Source organism: Lonchura striata, chromosome 27 (genome assembly GCF_050655825.1).
Source record: "Lonchura striata isolate lonStrDom1 chromosome 27, ASM5065582v1, whole genome shotgun sequence".
NCBI classification, from domain to species: Eukaryota; Metazoa; Chordata; class Aves; order Passeriformes; family Estrildidae; genus Lonchura; species Lonchura striata.
This window is the reverse complement of record NC_140729.1, coordinates 1,259,443-1,280,413: the sequence shown is the minus strand read 5'-3', so window position 1 is coordinate 1,280,413 and position 20,971 is coordinate 1,259,443. Positions and strand designations below refer to the sequence as shown.

The window sequence follows — 20,971 nt, the reverse complement described above, 5'->3', positions numbered from 1 at the left end:
TTTGAATTTTATGGGTGAAATTTCACCTTTTTTTCACCTTTCAGCAGGACCCTCCCTGCCCAGCCCCCCCCCCCAAAAAAAAAAAACAGGCGGCTTGATTAATTAATCTGTAATTAATGCAGATTCTCATCTGGGCTCTGGCAGGCTGGGGAACCTTGGCTTTGGGGGAGAAAAAGGTGATTTAGGGGTTTTTCTTTCCCTTCAAATCCCTGTTGATGACAGGAAACCTCCAGGGTGAACACACAGAACAAGGAGACAAAAAAAAAAAAAAAAAAAAAGGAGAATTTTTAACAATGTGACTTTTTTTTAGGGACTGACACTGCCAGCCAGGTGAGCTCGCAGGAAAGGTCCTCAATTGGCATTTTGGGGTAAAAAACCCCAAATTTCAGCGCTCAGCCCTAAACCCCGAGGTTTCCCCCACCCGGAGCCGGGAATTTTCACACAAATATTCGATTTTAAGCCCGAATTTGCCTCTGCTGGAGGTCCCGAGGGCGAAATGAAAGCACTTTGTGTTTGTGCTGTGCTCTGCAGCTGCGGAAGGAGCGGTGGTCCCGTGCCTGACGTGTGCCATGGAAGTGCGAGAAAGGATGAAAAATGCCCAGGAAAATGAAAATCCCCGCCTACCTGCACGGTCAGAGCTGCGCTTTCCTGTTTACTCTCCTCACGCTTCCTTTTGCACCAGAAACGGGCAGGGTTTGGGTTTTTTTTTTTGTATTTGGAATTCATTTTTTCCCTTTTTTTTAAAAAAAAAAGGAAGTCTGTGCTCAGCCCGTGACCTCTGGCAGGGTGGGAAATGGGAGACGGTGACACCTCACAGGAAGAGGGAGGCTTGGTCAACAAAAACACAACAAAAACCCCACCAAAAAACCCCAAATAATTCCCCAAAAACGCAGCTTGTTGGCAGCAAAACCTCCAGGAACAGCCCCAAAAATGCTGCAGGTGGAAATCAGAGCTCCCGGGGTGGGGGGAGAGGGGCGAGGTTGAAATTCCAGCCCCTGGGAGCCGGGATGCTCCAGGCAAGGGCTGGAACCTGTTGGCACCGCAGCGAGGAGCTCATCCCGTGGCTAAAAACGCCACTGGGAAATCCTACAGACAAAAATCCCACTGAAAAATCCCATAGATAAAATCCCACTGAAAAATCCCATAGATAAAATCCCACTAAAAAATCCCGCAGATAAAAATCCCACAGACAAAACTCCACTGAAAAATCTCATGGATGGAGATCCACTGGGAAATCCCACAGATAAAAATCCCACAGATAAAAACCTCACTGAAAAATCTCATAGTTAAAACTCCACTGAAAAATCCCATGGATAGAGATCCACTGGGAAATCCCACAGGTAAAAATCCCACAGATAAAAAACCCACTGAAAAATCCCGCAGATAAAACTCCACGAAAAAAGCTCAACTGAAGTATCCCATAGCTAAAAACCCCACTGGGAAACTCTACTGAAAGATCCCACAGCTAAAAATCCACTGAGAAATCCCATATATAAAACTCCACTGAAAAATCCCATAGCCAAAAACCCCACTGGGAAATCCCATGGCCAAGAGCCCCATTGGAAAATCCCATGGCTAAAAACCCCACTAGGAAATCCCATAGCTAAAACCCTCACTGGGAAATCCCACAGATAAAACTCCACTAAAAAGCTCCACTGAAAGATTCTGTATCTAAAAACCCACTGAAAACTCCCATAGCTAAAAACCCCACTAGGAAATCCCACAGCTAAAACCCCCATAGCTTAAACTCCACAGAAAAATCCCAAAGCTAGAAACTTCATTGGAAAACTCCAATGGAAAATCCCATAGGCAAAAACTCCACAGAAAAACCCCATGGCTAAAAACCCTATTGGAAAATCCCATAGCCAAAAACTCCACTGAAAAATCCCATAGGTGAAAACTCCATTGGGAAACTCTACTGAAAAATCCCATATATAAAACTCCACTGAAAAATCCCAGATATAAAATTCCACTGAAAAATCCCATAGCCAAAAACTCCACTGGGAAACTCCACTGAAAAATCCCATCTATAAAACTCCATTGAAAAACCCCATAGCTAAAAACCCCATTGGAAAATCCCATTGGAAAACTCTATTTAAAAATCCCATAGGTGAAAACTCCACTGAAAAATCCCATAGGTAAAAACTCAGTTGGGAAACCCCACTGAAAAAATCCCATAGCTAAAAATCCCATGGGAAACTACTGAAAAATCCCATATATAAAACTCTACTGAAAAACCCCATAGCTAAAAACCCCATTGGAAAACCGTATAGCTAAGACACCCATTGGAAAACCCAAAAATCTGCTTTTTTACCCCCTCAAAACCCCAAACTGGCTGCGGGAACAAATTGGAAAGGATGGGTTTAAAGGTTAAAAAAAAAAACCAAATTTTGGCTCCTGTGGTGCCAGGGGGTTTGGAGGGGAAGTTTGGCCGGGAATACCCAAAAAATGAAATTTTGGGAGTGGGGATGGATGGATGGATGGATGGATGGATGGATGGATGGATGGATGGATGGATGAGCCATGGAATTTTGGGAACACGAGGATTTTGGGGTCCAGGCACACCCCAAATGCACACGAAAGCCAAAGTTCAGATTTGGGATCAGGAAAATTCAACTTTGAACCAGAGGGTGAAGGAGGAGCAGGCCACCCCTGATCCCACCCCAACACTGCCAAATCCTGCCAAAATTGGGGATAAATCATCGCTTTTGGGGCCAAAATCCCCTCCAAACATCACCTCCTCCTGCATCCCACCCAGCATCTTCATTATCCACGGGAAACAATCGGGGAAAGGCCCAAAATCCCCAAATTTCCAGCGCAGCCCCGAGTTCTGCCGCTGCTGGCGAAGATTTTGGGAGCCACATGGGGCAGGGCAGGAAAAACAGCCCGAGGGAGGAAAAGCGACCTCCAAAGTGTGCGAAAAGGGGGAAAAAATACAAAATAAATACAAAAGGAGACGGACATGTGTCCACCAAATGTGTTCTGAGGGTGAGGAGAAGGGAGAAGGAAAAGGGGGAAAAAATAAAGAGGGAAAAAAGCGAAGCTTGGGAGCGCGGTAAATCCTAGAAATGCCTCAATTCTCAGCGGCGCTTTGGCTCTGGGTTCATGTTGTTAATTTAATTTTATTTTTACGGAGGGAGGAGCCGCTTCAGGTGCGAACGAGGCGTCGCCCCCACCCCTCTCGCAGATGACAACTGAACTTCCCAAAAAAACAAATATAAAAAAAAACCACACAGCAGCTTCTTCACGCTTGGAATTTGGGTTTTTTTCCCTTTTTTTTTTTGCTTTACCTGCCCAATTTGTGCGGGGACCCCGCGGCCGGGCCCGCGGCCACCTGCCTGTTTGTTTTGGTGATTTTCCCGAATTTTCCCTTCGGCAGGGAGGGCAGGGGGGAGATGCGGGGCTCCAGATGCAGGAGCAGCAGCTCCCGTGATTATTTTTCTGTAGCACTTCAAGCCGGGCTGGAGACACAACAGTGGTCATTCAGTGTCTCCAGATGGCAGGGACGGAGCGCGGAAATGTGAGGACACTCGATCCTATTAAATGTCTGCGCTCGTGCGGGGGGAGGAAACCCAAGAGGGCAAAGAGAGAAAAAGAAAAAAAAAAAGGCAAAACCAGAAAGGCCTGAGGGGAAAAAAATGAAAAAATATTGAAAAAACCAAAATATCAACAACTTAAAAATGCATATAAACCCGCCAAATCATCAAAAACCCAAATAAACAAAAAAGAACCCAAACAAGCGAAGCAGCGAAGTGGAGGTGGGGAGAAAGGCAAGGGAAAAAAGCGATTTTTCCCGGGCCAGCAGGTGAAAAGGGCCGCGAGGCGAAGGTGAGAGCGCAGCGGGGCTTTGAGATGCAAAGAGGCTGGGGCGGCACAAACCCCCCGAGCACCTCCGCGGCCCGGCGAGCCCGGGGGACGAATTCACACCGATTTCCCCCCATTTTTCAGCCTCTCCCACGCCGAGTTCCCAGGCCTGGGAGCTGGGATGGAGAAACCCAAAGTGAAAAATCTCCCTTAAAAACCAGGATTAAACTGCCAGAGTTGAGCCAGCAGCCCCGCTTTGCTCCCCGCCAACGCCCGCAAAGGGATTTTTTAATTTTTTTTTATTTTTTGCTTTTTATTTGTTTGTTTTTAAAGCAGAGAATATCTCAGGACTTACTTCGAGCGCTGCAAAAGCGGGACCCGCAAAAAAAAAAACAAAAAACCATTGCGGAGCCTGCAATTGCGGCGTTTATCTCTCATCTGGAAAAGCGCTCAGCCACTGCCGCCCCTGACAAGGCAAAGGCAGCAGTTAAAGTGTCACTTAACATTCTGGAGAATGTGAAATATATTGTACATTGTCAACTCCCCAAAACCATAAAACTAACTTTATGGACCTCACGTGACTTTTGAGAGCCAGTGAGGGGTATCTGCCTGAGCTCCGGGCGATTTTTACGATCTAACTTCCAGATAAAACCCCCTTATCCATTTGACATCTAAATGTCATACCCACTTTTGGGGTAGTTTGGGGAAAAAAAAAAAAAAGAGGAAAAAATAAGAAAAAAAAAAGGAAAGGAAAAAAAAAATTACCAAGGGGAAGGCGAGCAAATGGTTTGGGATCTGACAGTCCACTTCACATCCCTCTCAAAATCACTTAAGAAGTGCCCAAACATGGGAGAGATTAAAGTTTGGTAAGTTCCGAGTAACTTTGCGTGCGGCGAGCCCGAGCGGGGCCGCCGAGGTGCCGGAGGCCGCTCCGAGCTCCGCTCCAGCCGCTTCAAACCGAGATTTTCTCCCTCGCCCGGCTGCCAAATTTCCCAAATTTGCCAAATTCGCGGGAGCGCCACTCGCGATTCCCGCGTTAAAGCAGGGATTGAAGAGGGGAAAGCCCCCAGGAGCAGCCGAGCTCGGCTTCGGCTCCGAATTTCTGATTTATCACCCCAAACAAAACCTCGCCCCCGGGACCCTCCGGAGCGCGGCTTGGCGCGGCCTTTGGTACCTCTGCTGGCTTCAGATTTGGATTTTGGGGTTTTTTCCCCCGGCCGAGCACCCCGGCCCGCCGGGGGATGGAATCGCGCTGGCGCTGGGGCCGCTGGAGCGGCGGAGCCTCCGCGCGGTTCCGGGGGCGCGGCTGGCTGGACCCCCGGCGTTTGGGGCATTTGGGGCATTTGGGCGGATTTGGGCGGATTTTGAGGCGTTTCTGATGCCCAGGAGAGGCTGAGGAGCTGCCGGGCACCTCCGGGGTCTTTAGGCTGCGAATTTCGGAGGGGTTCGGGGGGGGAAGAAGGCGACTGGGAGCCTTTGTGAGTCGGGGGAAAACGTTTATTTGACTTCCAGTAAAGCTACAAACAAATACAAAAAGCTTCTTGGCAAATTGCTACCAGGCTGCTAGACATGACAGATGCCATTTTTACACAGAACACCGCATTCACTCTGCCCACTACGACCCGGCTATTACTCACGGCAGAAATATTTCTAATATTTACAAACATCAGAGCACTCCAGCGTCGCTCTCCGCTTTTATACATATTTTTCTTCTATTTTTTCTTCTTTTTTTATTATTTTTCTTTCATTTTTTTTTGAGTTATTAATTATTGTTATTATTATCAATTTTTAATAGTGAAGTTCACCCACGTCTAAGAGTACGCCTTGGAATTAGGCTGGGATTAGAAATCCCGGCCTGGAGTTTGGACTAAAACACAGACTGGACAATTTTAAGACAGAAAGATACAAGAGTTGCGCTTTTTTTTTTTTTTTTTTTCTTTCCTATTTTTTTTCCATTTTTGTTGTTTTTTTAAAGACTTTTTAATTTTTTTTTTTTTTTTGCGACTGTAGTGCAGGAACCCCCGATTTTCGCTTAGGCAGAGAAAAACTCACCCAAGTGCAGTAAACTCGGAAAAAAAGGGGGAGGGGGAAAAATTAAAAAAGGAAATCCCAGCAAATAAACAACCCAGCGTATCTGTTGTGGATTTATAAATAAGTTAGAACATTCAAAGGGCTCACAGAACACATGCCAGCTTTCCAGAAAGCACCAAGAGCACGGACACAGACATTCAGAAGAACAACGAGAGCAGGAGGAGCATCTGGAAATAAAATTTAATATTTTTTTTTCTAAACAAACACCAAAAAAACAAAACCCAGCCCAAACCAAAAACTCCCAAAAGAGAACACGCCACGAGCTCAGTCCTGGGCTAACGGTACCAACAGGAGCTGGAATTTGGGATAAATCAACCACAGAAGGTGCCTCGCTGTACAGTACTCCGAAACTAAAATCTGCGGCCGTTTCTTTATTTATTTCATTATTCACTCGGGGGTTTTTTGTTGTGGTTTTTTTGGGTTTTTTAATTTTTTTTTTTTGTCTTCTTCTTCTTCACCTTTTTTTCTGGTTTTCCCCCCGGCTGGCTGCTGGAGGAGGATTTCAGGGCTGGAAGGCGCTGCCCGCCGAGGCCAGGCTCATGCTTTTCAGTTTGTTATCCTTCTTCCACTTCATGCGCCGGTTCTGGAACCAGATTTTGATCTGGCGCTCGGAGAGGCAGAGAGCGTGAGCGATCTCTATTCTCCTCCTGCGGGTGAGATATCTATTGAAGTGGAATTCCTTTTCCAACTCCAGGGTCTGGTAGCGAGTGTACGCTGTCCTCGCCCTCTTCCCGTCTGGTCCAGTCATGTCTGGGTAACACGGACAACAGCGGGGTTGGGGTTTGCTTTTTCTGCTCGCATTTCATCTAATTTTTTTTCCATTTTAAGCCTATTTTTCGCGCTTTTTTTCCCCCCCAATATTTTTTAAATAGTGGAAAGCTGCGAATTCCCCCCAAATATCAGCACCCCCTCCTCTCTCTCCTTTTTCTCCCACCCCCCCTCACACGTGTGAAACCCCCACCCTCGGCCCCTCCAGACCCGACATTCCCCACTCGAGATCCATAATTTAACCGGGGAAGCGAGCTCTGGGAATCTCGGCCCTTTTTTATTTTTTAATTATTATTTTTTTTTTCCCTGGGTGTTCCCGGCGCTCCTGGCAGGTTTTAGCGCCGCTTTTTCTCCAGCAGAAAAGCGAGAGCTGAGCGCAGAGAGGGAAGCTGGGGGTGGCTCTTCCCTCCCGCGGGTCTCCTGGCGATTTTTGGGGGGTTTGTCAAGGGCAGCTCGTCAGGAATAAAAGGCAGAAAATCAGAGCGGGACGGGGCTGCGAGCCCCATCTGCGTCTCGAATGCCATTTTAATGGTCAATTCTTCCCTTTCCACCCCCCGCACCCCACCCCAAGGAACACCCCCCTCGCCTCAATTTTTAAATTACCTTCTCCCACCGCCCGCACGGTGCTAAGAGCTCGGAAAAAAGCGCCGATTTGGCGGCCAGGAGAGCGAAACTAAAATAAAATCGCCCCCCCAGAATCACAGAGACACAGAGACCCCCCCCGCCTCCAGGCGCCAGAGGCAGCTCCAGAGCGAGAAATACAAAAGCAATAAATAGCTGCGATTTGATCAAAGCGCCTCCGCGGAATAAAGGAAGGAGAGAAGGAAGAAAAAAGGGAGTGAGGTTGAGGGGGAGTGAGGGAAAAAAAGAGGGTGAAAAAGAGAAAGAAAGAGCAGAGAAAAAGAGCGAGGCGGCGGTGCAGGGGTGGGGGGGGTGTGCGGCAAAAAATAAACAAGCACAAGGAGGGAAAAAGAAGTAGCTGTACCATGGCTAATGTGAAGTTTCCTCATCCAAGGGAATATCTGAGGTGCCTGCCCTTCTGTCGCTGCCGTGGAGGTCGCGATGGGCTCTGCCTGCGCTCGGGGGATGCTGCTGCTTAGTGGAGTGCCCTCGTCGGCTCCCGAGGACGCGCTGGTCTCGTCTAGTTCTGTGAAATTTGTGTTGGTGCTGCTGGCAGCAGGAGCCTGCTCGGAGGGGGACGGGGCGGGTTTGCCCCCGTGGCTCTCGCTGTTGGAGCAGGGCAGGGAGTCGGGAGAAGATAAGGAGCAGCTGGACGCCTGTCTAAACCTGCTCTCCTGAGCTGGAGAAGGGAAACCGCGGGAGCTCTCGCCCACAGCCCCAAAGTGACTGGAGGAGGCCGAGCGGTTGATGCTAAGGTCCATCCCATTGTAGTTGTAGCCATAAGAGCTGGAATGCATGGTGCTTGAATCTCTGTAAGAACCGTTCATGGAACTGCCGGTCCCATAATTTAGTAACTGATAGTCGGGGCCATTTGGGTAGCGCCCTGAGAACGAGTTTACAAAGTAAGAGCTCATTTGGGTTATTTTGGAGGGCTTGATTTGTGGCTCGTGGTCGTTATAACCCCGTGCTTGACGATTTATGATGTATTAATGAATTATAGCGATGCACTGTACTTCGTTTTTGCTATGTATGCGGCCAAATATGGGGGGAGGGTGGGGGGTGCGTTTGGGCGTCACGTGCTTTTGTTGACCAGTCGTAAATTCTCGCTGATGACCTCAGGAGGTAATTCATGCTCTATGGTTACAAATAATGACGAGCGCGGAGCCGTTTTAGGCCCAAAGTCGCCCCCAAATCCGCCGCCGCCATCGCCCCCCGCCTGGGCGGAGCGCGCCACCTGCCGGCCGCGCCGCCGCAGCGCAGCCGCGCGGGGACCCCCCTGCTCCTCCTCCGCTCCCCAAAACCCCAAAAATCCAAAAACCCGCGTCACCCCCGCCTCGAGTCCGCTCTGCGTGTGTGTTTTGAAAGAAAAAACAACACCAAAAAAATATTCAAAAAGGCAAAAATTCGCGGTGGGCAGCGAGGAGAGGCTGCGCTGCGTCCTGCGGGGCCGGGCGGGTCCGGGCGCCCCCCGGGTCGGGGTTTTGCTGGAGAACTCTTGGGTTTGTGGCGTTGGAAAAGCTCCGGAGGAGTTTGGGAGGAGGTTCTGGGTGCCTGCGAGGCCTCTGGGGGTGGCCGGGTTGGAAGGGGTCCAGAGGAGCCGCGGGGAACGGAATGTTGGGGTGGTTTCTTCTCCGCGGTTGTTTGGGCAGGAAAAAGTCGAGGTTCCTTCAGCACGGAGCTCGCGCCTTAATTCTGGAGGGGGAAAAAAATACCGGGGGGAAAAAGAGGTGGGAGAAAGGAAAAGGAGAAGAAATCCGGCCGGTGGGAATGGTTGGCAAGGTCGCTTTAATTTAGGATGTTCCTGCTGCTGAGCATTTCCACGTCCTCTTTGAGCCTTGAGCTGCCTGGTTTTTCCTTCCCGTTTGTTGACCTGCAAGGAATATCGGGGAGCAAAAGCGCTCGGAAACTGGGGAAAAACGTTGGGAAAGAGCTGGGCTTTTTTGGCGTTACTTTCCTTTTTTTCCTCTCCTTCTTCTCTTTTCTCTGGCTCTCTCCTTTTCTCTGTCTCCTTTTTATTATTTTATTTTTATTATTTTTTTTCTTTTTTTTTTTTTCCCTCCTCCTCCTTCCAAGGCAGTTTAGGAATTTCATGTGCTCGCCTGCAACTCGTTGGGAATGATGCGCCATATTGAAAGTGACATATAATTATAATAATTACGGGCAATGAAAAGCGTGGCAATAATAGTAAATGTCCTACAGCTGTGAAGCTTCTGCATGAATTGATTTTAAAAGTGAGTGGCATTAAAAGCGGCTCGTGGCGCGGGGGGGACGCGCTCCCAGCCGGGGGCTCCTGGTGGCCACGAGGTTCTCGCTCCTCGCCCTTTTCCGCCTTCCCTGCCCCAAATCCCCCCGGCTGATAAAAAAGCGCCTCTGCCCTCATTCCATCCCCCCGGAAAAGTTGGAGATTTCGCAAGAAAATTCCTCGCTGAGGAGCACCAAACCTTCCCCGTCCCGTCCGCAGCCAAGCCGAGCAGCCGCTCGCAAGAGAAAATCAAAATCTGCCCTTTCCAAACACCTCAATTCACATTTTTCCCACCTTTTTTTCCCCCCCCACCACTTTAAACGGACGCTCACTCCTGGCGCTGAGAAAATTTTTTTTCCGGGGTAAATTCTTCAGAAATCTGAATTTTAACATTTTTTTTTCTGTTCAATGCGCCACGTTTCTCTTTGGTTTTGGGGGGGAGCAGATGTTTGAAAGATGCTGGGCAAATGTTAGGTATCTTGGGTAGACAAATGAGAGCGCGTTTTTGCCCGTTTCCGTGATTTATTATGGAGATGGGATGGCGTTTCGTCATAACTCTTTGTACTGTAACAATAAAAAAAAAAGAGAGAGGGAGAAAAGAGAGAGAGCGGCGCTAAAGGCAGAAATGTCAGCCAGGAAATACCGCGGGTGAAAGGGCTTCCAGCGCAGATTAGAGCCCAAAAAAAGGGGCGAAAATCCGATTTTTGTGTCCGCTGTAACTTCCGTGCGCTCGGAGTTGCGTGGCCGGGCAGATCGGGAGATTTTGGCAGGCAGAGGGGAGCGAAAATCTCCTTTTCAGCCCTCGAGAATCCCCCTGGAAAAGGGAAAAATCAACAGAAACCCGGCGCGAATAATGACAGGGGAGGGGTGGTGCGGGTGAGATCCAGGACTTGGCTTTTATTAGAGAATTCCATGGTCATACCTAAGACAAACTCCAAACACAACACGTACAAAAATTAATAAAATAGAACTTTCTGTCGTTGTTCTTTTTTTCCCCTTTCCCCCCCCTCCTTTTTTTTTTTTTTTAGCCTTGTAGGTAGTACTTGTTCTTTCAGTAGATTTGTTTTCCTTTTAAAAAATAAAAATAAAAAGGCAAAAAATTAAAAGGAAAAAAAAAAACAAATACCCCAAAACTAATTACAAAGGACCTCAGGGTTTGATTAATTTACCAAAGGAGTAAAAAAAAAAAAATTTAAAAACAAAAGAAAATTTAAAAAACCCAACTTATGCCAACCGTGCATGAAACATTTTTACAAAATTAGGACAAGAAACACCCCAAATGACATATATTGCAGCACTTCCATTAAATACAAGAGTTAGCAGATTACTAACAGTGACACCAAGGGTAGAAACACGGCTAGGAGTCCTTTTTTTTAAATTTTTTTTTAATTTTCCCCCCCTTTTTTCTCTTTCCCTTTCTTTCCCTCCTCCTCTCTCTCCATCTCTGCACTTTTTAATTATTATTATTCTTATTATTATTCAATTTCTTCTATGGGGGGCGGAGCGGGAGGGAAAGGGAGGTGTGGGAAAGGCAAAAAATCTCAAAACGCGACTAAAACCTGATTTTTTGTTGTTGTTTTGTTTGTTTGTGGACAAAATCATTGGAAATTCGAGTCGGGAGCTTTGGTGGCCCAAACTTTGTGGCCACAAAGTGGCAAAAACTCCCAGCAAGGAGCGGGATTTTCCTCCCAGGCTGCCCACACCCTCCTCCCTACATTTCAAATTTTTTTTTAATCGCTTTTTGCGCCTATTAAATAACTTTTTTTTCCTGTTGTTGTCGCGCTTTTTTTTTTTTCAATCTGGTTTGTTTTTTTCCTGTTTGTTGTTGTTGTTGCTGTGGGATTATTTTTTTTTTTTAATTTAATTTAATTTTTTTTTTTCCGCCGTTCACTCGGCCGCTTTCTCCTCCTCCTCCTCGGCGCTGAGCTGCGAGGAGCTGAGCAGTTTATTCTCCTTTTTCCACTTCATGCGGCGGTTCTGGAACCAGATTTTGATCTGGCGCTCGGTCAGGCACAGCGAGTGCGCGATCTCGATGCGGCGCCGCCGCGTCAGGTACCGGTTAAAGTGGAATTCCTTCTCCAGCTCCAGCGTCTGGTACCGGGTGTAGGTCTGGCGGCCCCGGCGGCCGCTGGGCCCGAAGGAAGAACCTGCGGGGGGAAAAAAAAACCAAAAAAATTAAAATATGGCGTAAAAAAAATAGGGGATAAAAAAAAATAGGGGATAAAAAAATAGGGTATGGGAATTAAAAAAAATGAGAGGTGGGATAGGGGGAATGGGGAAAATAGGGGGGAAATAATGAGGAAAATAGGGAGAGATAGGGAAAATTAGGGGGGAATAGGGGGAAATAGGGGAAATAATGAGGAAAATAGGGAGAGATAGGGAAAATTAGGGGGGAATAGGGAAAATAAGGGGGCAATAGGGGGAAATAGGGGAAATAATGAGGAAAATAGGGAGGAATAGGGAAATTAGAGGGGAATAGTGAAAATCAGGGGGGAAATATGGGGGAATAGGGAAAACTGGGGGGAAATATGGAGGAATAGGGGAAATTAGAGGGGAAATATGGGGGAATAGGGAAAATAGCGGGGAATAGGGAAAATTATGGGGGAAATATAGAGGAATAGAAGAAGTTAGGGGAGAAGTATGGGGGAATAGGGATAATTAGGGGGAAAATAGGGAGGAATAAGGAAAATAAGAGGGAAATAGGGGGAAATGGAGGGAATAGGGGATATATAGGGGGAGGATAGAAGAAAATAGAGGGAAATACGAAAAAAGGGAGGAAATAGGGGGAAAATAGGAGAAAATCCGGGGGTAATGCGGGGAAATAGGGGGAAATGGGGAAGAATAGAAGAAAATTGGGGGGGATAGGGGGAAATAGGGGGGAATAAGGGGAAATAAGGGGAAATAAGGGGGGAAATAGTGGGAATTGGGGGGAAATAAGAAGAAATGGGGGAAATAGCGGGAAATAGAGGAAATAGGGGGATAGATAGAAATAGGGGGGAAATAGGGGGGAATGGGGGGGAATAAGAAGAAATAGGGGGAAATGGGGGAAATAAGAAGAAATAAAAGGAAATGGGGGAAAATAAGAGGAAATAGGGGGAACTAGGGGGACATAGGGCAGGGGTGAAGGGGGAAGGCGAGGTTGATTTTTGGGGTGCTGCGGGGGGGCCGCGCCTTCCCAGAGCCCTGCGCAGCTCCGGGACAAGCCCGGCCGGGCAGGGGGGTCAGAGCCGGGCTTTGGGCAGCCAGACAAGGCCGGATCCATCTTTTTATTCCGGGATGAGGGATCGCAAGGTGTTCTCCCCCCCGCCGCCTCCCAGCCTGCCGGCCGGCCCTAATAGATCGGGGCATTTAAGCAATAATGAAGTGGATCGATCTGCCCAAAGCCCGCATTAAAGAGGACACAACACTCCATGTCCCCGCGCTAATGGACATCAATTTGGAACTTAAAAGGCAACAAATGCATCTAAACATGGGCAAGGAGAGCAGCGAGGCTTTGATTGTTGTTCTTCCCCCCTCCCCGTTTAGCTGATTTAAAAAAAAATTATTATTATAATTCGGATGGAGGAAACAGCACTTAAAGAAGTCGTATATCACCGGGGAAGGGGGGAAAAAATGAGGAAAATCCTCCCCAGGCAGACTTTTCATTAGGTGCGAGTCGCATTAAAAATGCAACCGACTGCCTTCAAATATTTAAACACTTTTTATATCATTTAATTCTGGCTCCGAGAGAGAGAGAGAGAGAGAGGGAGCTGCGTGGGGGCTGTGTGTGTAGAGTCATCCAGATCTGATTGAGAAAAGATATCTCCCTGTGCGTGTGGGGCAGAGACAGAGACAAATCGCTGTAGCTGAGTGACACGCGAACTGGAATGTGGCAAAAAAAGGGGGGAAGAATAAGAGAAAAATAAGGAGAGAGGGGGCAGAAATTCAGAAATTCAGTTTTGGGGTTGAAACGTTTCTAGCTCGGGGTGGAGGGGGAGGAAATGTTGGAGCGCTGGGAAGTTTTGGTGCGAGTTTGGAGCCCAAGTTCCCCCGCTGGAAGTTTGGGCTCTCAGAGTGAACCTTCCTCCTGCTCCCCTCGCTCGCTCTCTCTCTCTCCCTGGCGGTAACAAATAAGAAAAGGGGGGGAGGAGATTGCCGCATTTATTTCTGTAAAAGAGTAAACTCACTATTGCAAGAGTTCATCCGCTGCATCCAGGGGTAAACCGGCGCGGAACACTTTTGCTCCTCGCTCTCTCCGAAGGCGCCCTTGCCCTGCGCGCAGTCCGGCTTGCGCGGCTCGGCGCCGAACGGGGACAGCTCGTCCAGGCTGCCCGGGCCGCCCGCCGCCTCCTTGTCCCGGAAAAAGCCGCCGGGCCCGTAGTCGCAGGCGGAGCCGCGGCCGCCGAACGCCGCGCTGCTCTGCTGGTAGTAGGCGGACGAGGAGTAGCCCTTGTCCTGCGCGCCCGCGGCTCCATAGGTGCTGGGGTAGTGCCGCAAAGGATCCGCGTAGCCCGAGGGGTACAGCGGGATCTGTCCCAGGAAGGGCTCCTGCCCCGCCGCCAGGCTCACCGGGAAGGTCGAGTTGACAAAATAAGAACTCATCGGAAAGAGGAGAGAGAGAGAGAGATTCCCCCCCTTTTTTTTTTTCCTTTCCTTTCCCTTTTTTTTTTCCTTTTTTTTTTTTTCCTTTTTTTTTTTTTCCTTTTTTTTTTTTTTTTTTTTTTTTGGCGGTGTGTGTGTGTGTGTGTGTGTGTGTGTGTGTGTGCGTGCGTGCCGTCCTTTTTGCCCGGGCTTTATGATTTGTTGTGTTTTATAGTCCAAGTGGTTTAGCTATTAGTGGTATATCGGAGATTGGGTTTTAGCTGAAGGGAGATGGCGTGGTGCCAGCGAGGGACACAAGGAAATACAACCATCTGATCACGGGCTGACCAATAGCAGGCGCCTGAGGTTGCAAAATAGCACCCATGAGGAGCTGAGATTGCACCAGGGACCCCCAAGAACAAACCGTCCACCCCCTCTTCCCTCCCTTTTAAACAACGGCAAGGCACCCCCTTAACCAAATATATAATATCTGCCGAAAGAAGCCTTCTCCCGGCGCGCTGCGAGCTTCATAAATAAATAAACGCGTGCTCCCCCCTCCTCCTCCTCCTCCTCCTCCTCCTCCTCCTCCTCCTCCTCCTCCTCCTCCTCCTCTCCCTCCCCCGGAGCTCGGCGCCGAAATTTTTATATTTACACCCCAAAAAGCGCGCTCGGATCCCCGGCGGAACGGTGCGGAGCGGGGAAAAACAGAGAAAGAACAACAAAAAGAAAGTAAAAAGTTAATTACTCGCGCTCGCCGAACTGTAACCCCTGGGTTTGCGACTCGTCCGAGCGCTCCGCGCCGAGTTCCGCGCGGCCGGCCGGGGGAACGGGGCAGAAAAAGGAAAGGAAAAGTTTGGTTCTTGCGCCAAGTTTGCAGGGAGCGGGGCTGGGCTCGCTCCGGCAGCAGAAATCGCTTCTGACAAGTTCGGCGGCTCCGCGCTGCGTTCATTAGCGGCAATTAGCGCTGCCCGCTCCGCAGAGATGGAGCCCGGGGCTCGCTCCGCGTCCCTCGGCGCCCCAAAACTCCGCGCCCCGGGCAGGAACGGGAAACGGGGAACGGGAAATGGAAGATGGGAAATGGAACGTGGGAAATGGGAAATGGAACACGGAAAACGGGAATATTTCCCTTCTCCTCCGCTCTGCTCCGCCCGCCCGCCCCGCATTGTGCCCTCTTGCGTTTTTTTGTTCATCCCACCCCGCGCCCGACCTTTTCTGGCTGAAAACGAGCCCAAAAAAGCGCCCTGGCTGAGGGAGAAAAGCGGAGTTTATCGATCCTTCCCCGCGCAGGATCCGCGTGCCCCCGTCCCAGCCAGTCCGCAGCACAAAACACCGAATTTTGCTCATTTAAACCCCCGCGAAGCGCGGCGCAGAAAGTCTCGGTCCCCCTGAAAGCTCCACTTTGCTCTGGTTTTTAATCTTTTTTTTTTTGCTTCGCCCGGATTTCCTCTCTTGGCTCTACCTGCGCATCCCCCCCGAGCTCCTCGCTGGCTCAAGGTGGGGTTGAAGCGCCTCTCGTCGCTTTCTTTTGTTTGTTTTTTGGGTTTTTTTGGTTTTTTGGGGTATTTTTGGCTTTTAAAGGAGGGGGGGAATAATCAAAGACACAGCAGCAGAAAGACGCGGTCAAAAAAGCAACCGAACAAAAAAATTTTAAAAAAATAAAAAAAAAAAAAGAAAATAAAAAAGAAAAAGAGGGGGGGGGAAGAAAATAAAAAAGGGAAAAAATAAAAGCAAAAAGGAAAAGGAAAAAGGAAAAGAAAAAGAGAAAAGTAAAAGAAAAATGAAATAAATAGAAAAAAGGAAAAGGAAAAGTAAAAAGGAAAGAAAAAGAAAAAAGGAAAATAAAAAGGAGAAAAGGGGAAAAAAAGGAAAGAAAAAATAAAAAAAAAGGCAAGAAAATCCACCTAGATGAAGGCCAGCGCCACCCCCCCGACCAGCAGCGTTTCCTCAAGGGTTTGTTTCCTGTCCGAATTTGTGCCCATCTGTCTGGCGGGGCTGAAATCCCTGGAAATTGGGATTTGTGCGCACAAATTGACGATTGCACACCTCGCACGGAGCTGCCAGCGCCGCTCCCCTGCCAGGGCTGGAACGCCTCGGAAAATCGGGATTTTATGACCAGCGAAGCGCTTGGAAAGCTCGCGGTCAGCCCAGCCCGGGCGGGATCGCTCCGCGGCCGCGCGGGATCCGCAGAATTCAAGGAAATACCAAAAAAACCAGGCGGAGGAAGTGGTTCTCCAGCCTCCACCCCCTCCCGCGGCGATCGCTCCGATATTTGCTTCCCCTTTGTGTGTGGAATGCACCCAAAGTTGACAGGGTTAAAAAAAAAAAATTAGGGAAAATTTAGAAATAAATAAATGAAAAAAAAGAGGTTGAGAGGGAGCTATGAGTAGAGAAGAAAAGGGGGGAAAAGAGGGGGGAAATTAAAAAAAACACGCAATTTCCACCCTATATCCCCTTATTTCTTTCTATCTGAAAGGAAAAAAAAAAAAAAGAAAAAAGAAAAAAAGCTTTGCAGGAGCCGGGCGGTTCTGTTGAGTTTCGCAATTTTGGTGGCTCTGCGATTATCAGGCGCGAGCAGCCCCCGCATGCAAATTTGCACATTTTTTGGGATGTCCTGCTAGCCCAGCTCGTGAGGAACAACAAAAAAATGTAAAAAATGTTTGCGCTCGTGTTTTCCGCCACTGCTGCCACTGCTCTGCCAATAAATCCCTCGAAAGAGTTTGGGAAAGCATTAAAAAATGGGGAAAAAAATTCAAAAATCTCCCAGCCGCTGCTCGTTATGATAATTTGTGGTGGAAAGGGGCTCTTTGCAGGGCGGTTTTTTTTTTGGTTTGAAAAGAAAATAAAACCGCGCTAATTGAAGCCGGCCGCTCGCTAATTGCGCGTTGCTGACATCTCTGGAGATTAAAAAAAATCTTTATTTTCACTCGACCCTATCGCTGCTTGCTCGGGGCAGGAGAAGAGGCAAACTTGACTCGCAAGGTGGGAAAAAACCCACCAAAAACCCCAAACCTGTCAAATTTTCATCCTCCCGAGGGTCAGGCCCGCGCTGTAATTGATTTGCCACCTATGATACATTTAAATTCGAGCAGGGGCTTAAAGCGCACTAAATCTCCCGCAATTGAGCGCCGGGCTCAGGGGTGGTTTCAATTCCCCGTCCGAGGGCTCGAAAATCGGAATTTCAAATGGAAACCGCCGCCTCGGTCCCCGGGAAATCGGAATTTGGCCGATTTTTTATTTCTTTTGGACGCCTCCGCCGCCCCAGCTCGGGCGGGAGGAGAAAGTCCCGGAGTTAAATTGGGCTGGGAGGGCGCCAGGACGCGGCTTGCATCCGAATTTGGCCTCATATTAACAAAAAAAAATAGAAATCCAGTAGCTAGGTCTGCAAAAGAGCAATACATTGGGGAGGGGGCTAATCTTTAATCTGATTTTGTCCTGATTTCCTTAAAAAAACCCAAAAATTCCAGGCGCGAGGTCTGCAGAGGAGCAATAAACTGGGGAGGGGACTCGGCTTTAATCAGATTTTGTCCTCATCTTTAAAAGGAAAAAACCAAAATCCAGGCCCGGGGTCTGCAGAGGAGCAATAGATTGGGGAGGGGGCCCATCTTTAATCAGATTCTGCCTCCAACTTTTAAAGAAAAACCCAAATTCCAGGCCCGAGGTCTGCAAAAGAGCAATAAATTGGGGAGGGGGCTCCTCTTTAATCAGATTTTAGCCTGATTTCCTAAAAAAAAAAACCAACAAAATTCCAGGCGCGAGGTCTGCAGAGGAGCAATAAACTGGGGAGGGGACTCGGCTTTTATCAGATTTTGACCTCATATTTAAAAAAAATCCAAATTCCAGGCCCAAGGTCTGCAGAGAAGGAGCAATAAACTGGGGAGGGGGCTCGTCTTTAATCACATTTTAGCCTGATTTCCTAAAAAAATCCCAAAAATCCAGGCACGAGGTCTGCAGAGGCGCAATAAACTGGGGAGGGGGCTCGTCTTTAATCACATTTTAGCCTGATTTCCTAAAAAAAACCCAAAAATCCAGGCCCGAGGTCTGCAGAGAAGGAGCAATAAACTGGGGAGGGGGCTCGTCTTTAATCACATTTTAGCCCCATCTTTTAAAGAAAATAACCAAATCCCAGGCCCGAGGGCTGCAGAAGAGCAATACACTGAGGAGGGGGCTGGTCTTTAATCAGATTTTGGCCTCATTTCCTAAAAAAAACCCCCAAAATTCCCAGCCGCGAGGTGTGCAGGGAGGCGGCAGAAGGCGCAGCCGCGGATTTCAGCGCGCCTTTGCGCTCCTGGCGGGCATCGCCCAGCGCCGGGGCAGAAAAAAGAGAAAAAGAACAAATTTCGGGGCCGGACAAGTTGTGCGGCCGCTTTTGCTCGCGTGCTGCTGCTGGCAGCAGCCCCGGCGGAGCAGAGGCACGAGGGGATTAAAACAACACCCAAAGAACAGAGCGCGGCTTGTGCGAAAAGCCGGAGCCGCCAAAGTTCCCTGGCGTGCTTCCAATTTAAAAATTAAACTCTCTTTTTTATTATGATTTTTTTTTTTTTTTTGCCTTTTAGGTTGGTTCCAATAAAAAAAAAAATGAAACTCTTTGTTATTATTTTTTTTAAAATTTTTTTTTTGTTTTGCCTTTTGGGTTGGTTCCAATCAAAAAAAATGGAACTCTCTTTTTAATGATTTTTTTTTAATTTTTTTTTTTTGCCTTTTAGGTTGGTCCCAATCCAAAAAATGAAACACTCTTTTTTATTATTATTTTTAAATTTTTTTTTTTCGCCTTTTAGGTTGATCCTGATCCAAAAAAAATTAATATCTCTTTTTTATTATTATTTTTTAATCTTTTTTTTGCTTTTATTTGCTCCCGACCCTTCCGAAGTGAGAAGGCAGCGGGGGTTTCCCCACCGAGGGATTTATTGGGGCCACCAAGCCAAGCCAAGAGCAGAACAAGCCCCTTGTCCTGGGAAGGCAGACACAGAAAAACGCACCGGCAGCTCCCAACACCCAAAACCTCTGCGGGAAACGAACCCGCGCTGCGGGCTCGGAGCGTTTCAAACCACGAGCCCCGAAGGTGCTAAAAAAAGAAATTAAAATTTTCAGAAATCGCCTCTCTCCCAGCGCCAAGCCGCCTGGAAGTTAATTCGCAGCAATTGAAGTTGAATTTACCTGAATTCCCGAGCAGCGCGTAATTACCTTGTTAATGCAGCCCCGGCAGCAATAATAACCTGCCGCGGCTCCATTAATGACTGCGGCTAATTATTAACAAGAAAATGGAATAAAACGGGGGGGAAGGAGGGGGAGGGGGCACGGAGGGACCCCGAATGTGCCCGGCCCCGAATGTGCCGCGAGGGGAGTGGGAATTACAGCCTGGAGCCACTTCTGCTGCTGCTGCCGGGGGAAACGCGGCCTTTCCCCCTCCTTTTGCTGATATTTTATTTTATTTTATTTTATTTTATTTTATTTTATTTTATTTTTATTTTATTTTATTTTATTTTTATTTTATTTTATTTATTTTATTTTATTTTATTTTATTTCATTTTATTTTTATTTTATTTTATTTTATTTTATTTTATTTTTATTTTATTTTATTTATTTTATTTTATTTTTATTTTATTTTATTTTATTTTATTTTATTTTATTTTATTTTATTTTATTTTATTTTATTTTATTTTATTTATTTTATTTTATTTTATTTTATTTTATTTTATTTTAGAGTTTCCCCACCACCCCAGAACCTCCGAGCAAGAGGCCAGCTAGGTCTGGTGTAATGCGGAATTACAGCCTGGAACAACTTCTGCTGCTGCTCCCTACACAAACCTGGCCTTTCTCTCTCATTTTCCTGCTTTTTAAATTGTATTTTATTTTATTTTTGAGTTTCCCCCGCCACCCCAGAGCCTCCGAGCGAGAAGGGGAGGGACAGGCCAGCCGGGGCTGGTGTAATGTGGATTTACAGCCTGGAACAACTTCTGCTGCTGCTCCCTGCAGAAAACTTGCCTTTCCACCTCCTTTTTCTGATTAATTTATTATTTTATTTTATTTTATTTTATTTTATTTTATTTTATTTTATTTTATTTTATTTTATTTTATTTTATTTTTATTTTATTTTTTATTTTATTTTATTTATTTTTTTTTATCTTATTTTATTTTATTTTATTTTATTTTAGAGTTTTCCCCGCCACCCCAGAGCCTCCGGGCGCGGCATTTTCGGGGGGAAAAGCAGCATTTCTGCGGCCGCGGCAGTTGCCAGGAAACTGCGGGCCGGGGGACGGGAGGAGGGAGCGCCTCCGCCGCCGGGCGCGCATTGTCCGCGCAGGAACGGCCAAGTGACCCCGGCACCCCCGGGCCCGCCCGGAGGCAACCGCAGCTCCTCTGCCCGCATTTCAGCGCGTTTTATTGCAGCGTTTTATTGCAGCGTTTTATTGCAGCTTATTTCCCTTTAGTCCTCCCTGTTCCTTTATTTTTTCCCCTTTCATTTTATTCTCTCACTTTTTATTTAACGTTTCTCCTTTTACTGCATTTTATTGCATTTATTTCATTTTTTCTCCTTTTATTTCATTTTATTGCATTTATTTATTTTTATTTCCTTTTATTTATTTTTATTTCCTTTTATTTCAGTTATTTCCTTTTATTTCAGTTATTTCCTTTTATTTAATTTTTTTTACCTTTATTTCATTTATTTCATCATACTCCATTTTATTTCGTCATATTTCATTCTATATATCCTTCTTTATCTTTTTTTTCCCACTTCATTTCATTTTATCTCCATTTTCTTCTATTCCCCCCTTTTTCTTTTCACGACGAGCTGCCACCCCCCCTCTCCCCCCGCGCTCCTCCAGCGCGCACTTTGCGCGGCGCCGGGCGGATCTGGGGCTTTGCAGACATCCAAACTCCTCCCCA

The 20,971-nt window shown here is 47.3% G+C and overlaps 2 protein-coding genes and 1 long non-coding RNA gene across 4 annotated transcripts in view; 1 reads left to right on the top strand and 2 right to left on the bottom strand.

The window, feature by feature from the left end:
* The window catches only part of LOC146765136 (uncharacterized), a 39,782-nt gene that overhangs the window by 12,901 nt on the left and 5,910 nt on the right, over window positions 1-20,971 (top strand). The window contains exon 1 of one of the 2 annotated variants that reach the window (XR_014950199.1): window positions 3,235-4,670. The exons of the other annotated variant lie outside the window; for it this stretch is intronic. This is a non-coding gene — a long non-coding RNA (uncharacterized LOC146765136). Of the gene's footprint in view, window positions 1-3,234; window positions 4,671-20,971 lie in introns of those variants that run through there. 2 annotated transcript variants of the gene reach the window in all.
* On the bottom strand, window positions 5,288-8,300 carry HOXB5 (homeobox B5). Its single transcript, XM_077788430.2, has 2 exons — window positions 7,649-8,300; window positions 5,288-6,645 (listed from the first exon to the last, which is right to left on the bottom strand). The coding sequence occupies exons 1-2, from the start codon at window positions 8,196-8,198 to the stop codon at window positions 6,398-6,400; spliced, it is 798 nt and encodes a 265-aa protein (XP_077644556.1). The 5' UTR covers window positions 8,199-8,300; the 3' UTR covers window positions 5,288-6,397.
* On the bottom strand, window positions 10,398-19,643 carry HOXB6 (homeobox B6). The gene is made up of 2 exons (XM_021547493.3): window positions 13,693-19,643; window positions 10,398-11,673 (listed from the first exon to the last, which is right to left on the bottom strand). Exons 1-2 carry the CDS (start codon window positions 14,105-14,107, stop codon window positions 11,414-11,416), a joined length of 675 nt encoding a protein of 224 aa, XP_021403168.1. The 5' UTR covers window positions 14,108-19,643; the 3' UTR covers window positions 10,398-11,413.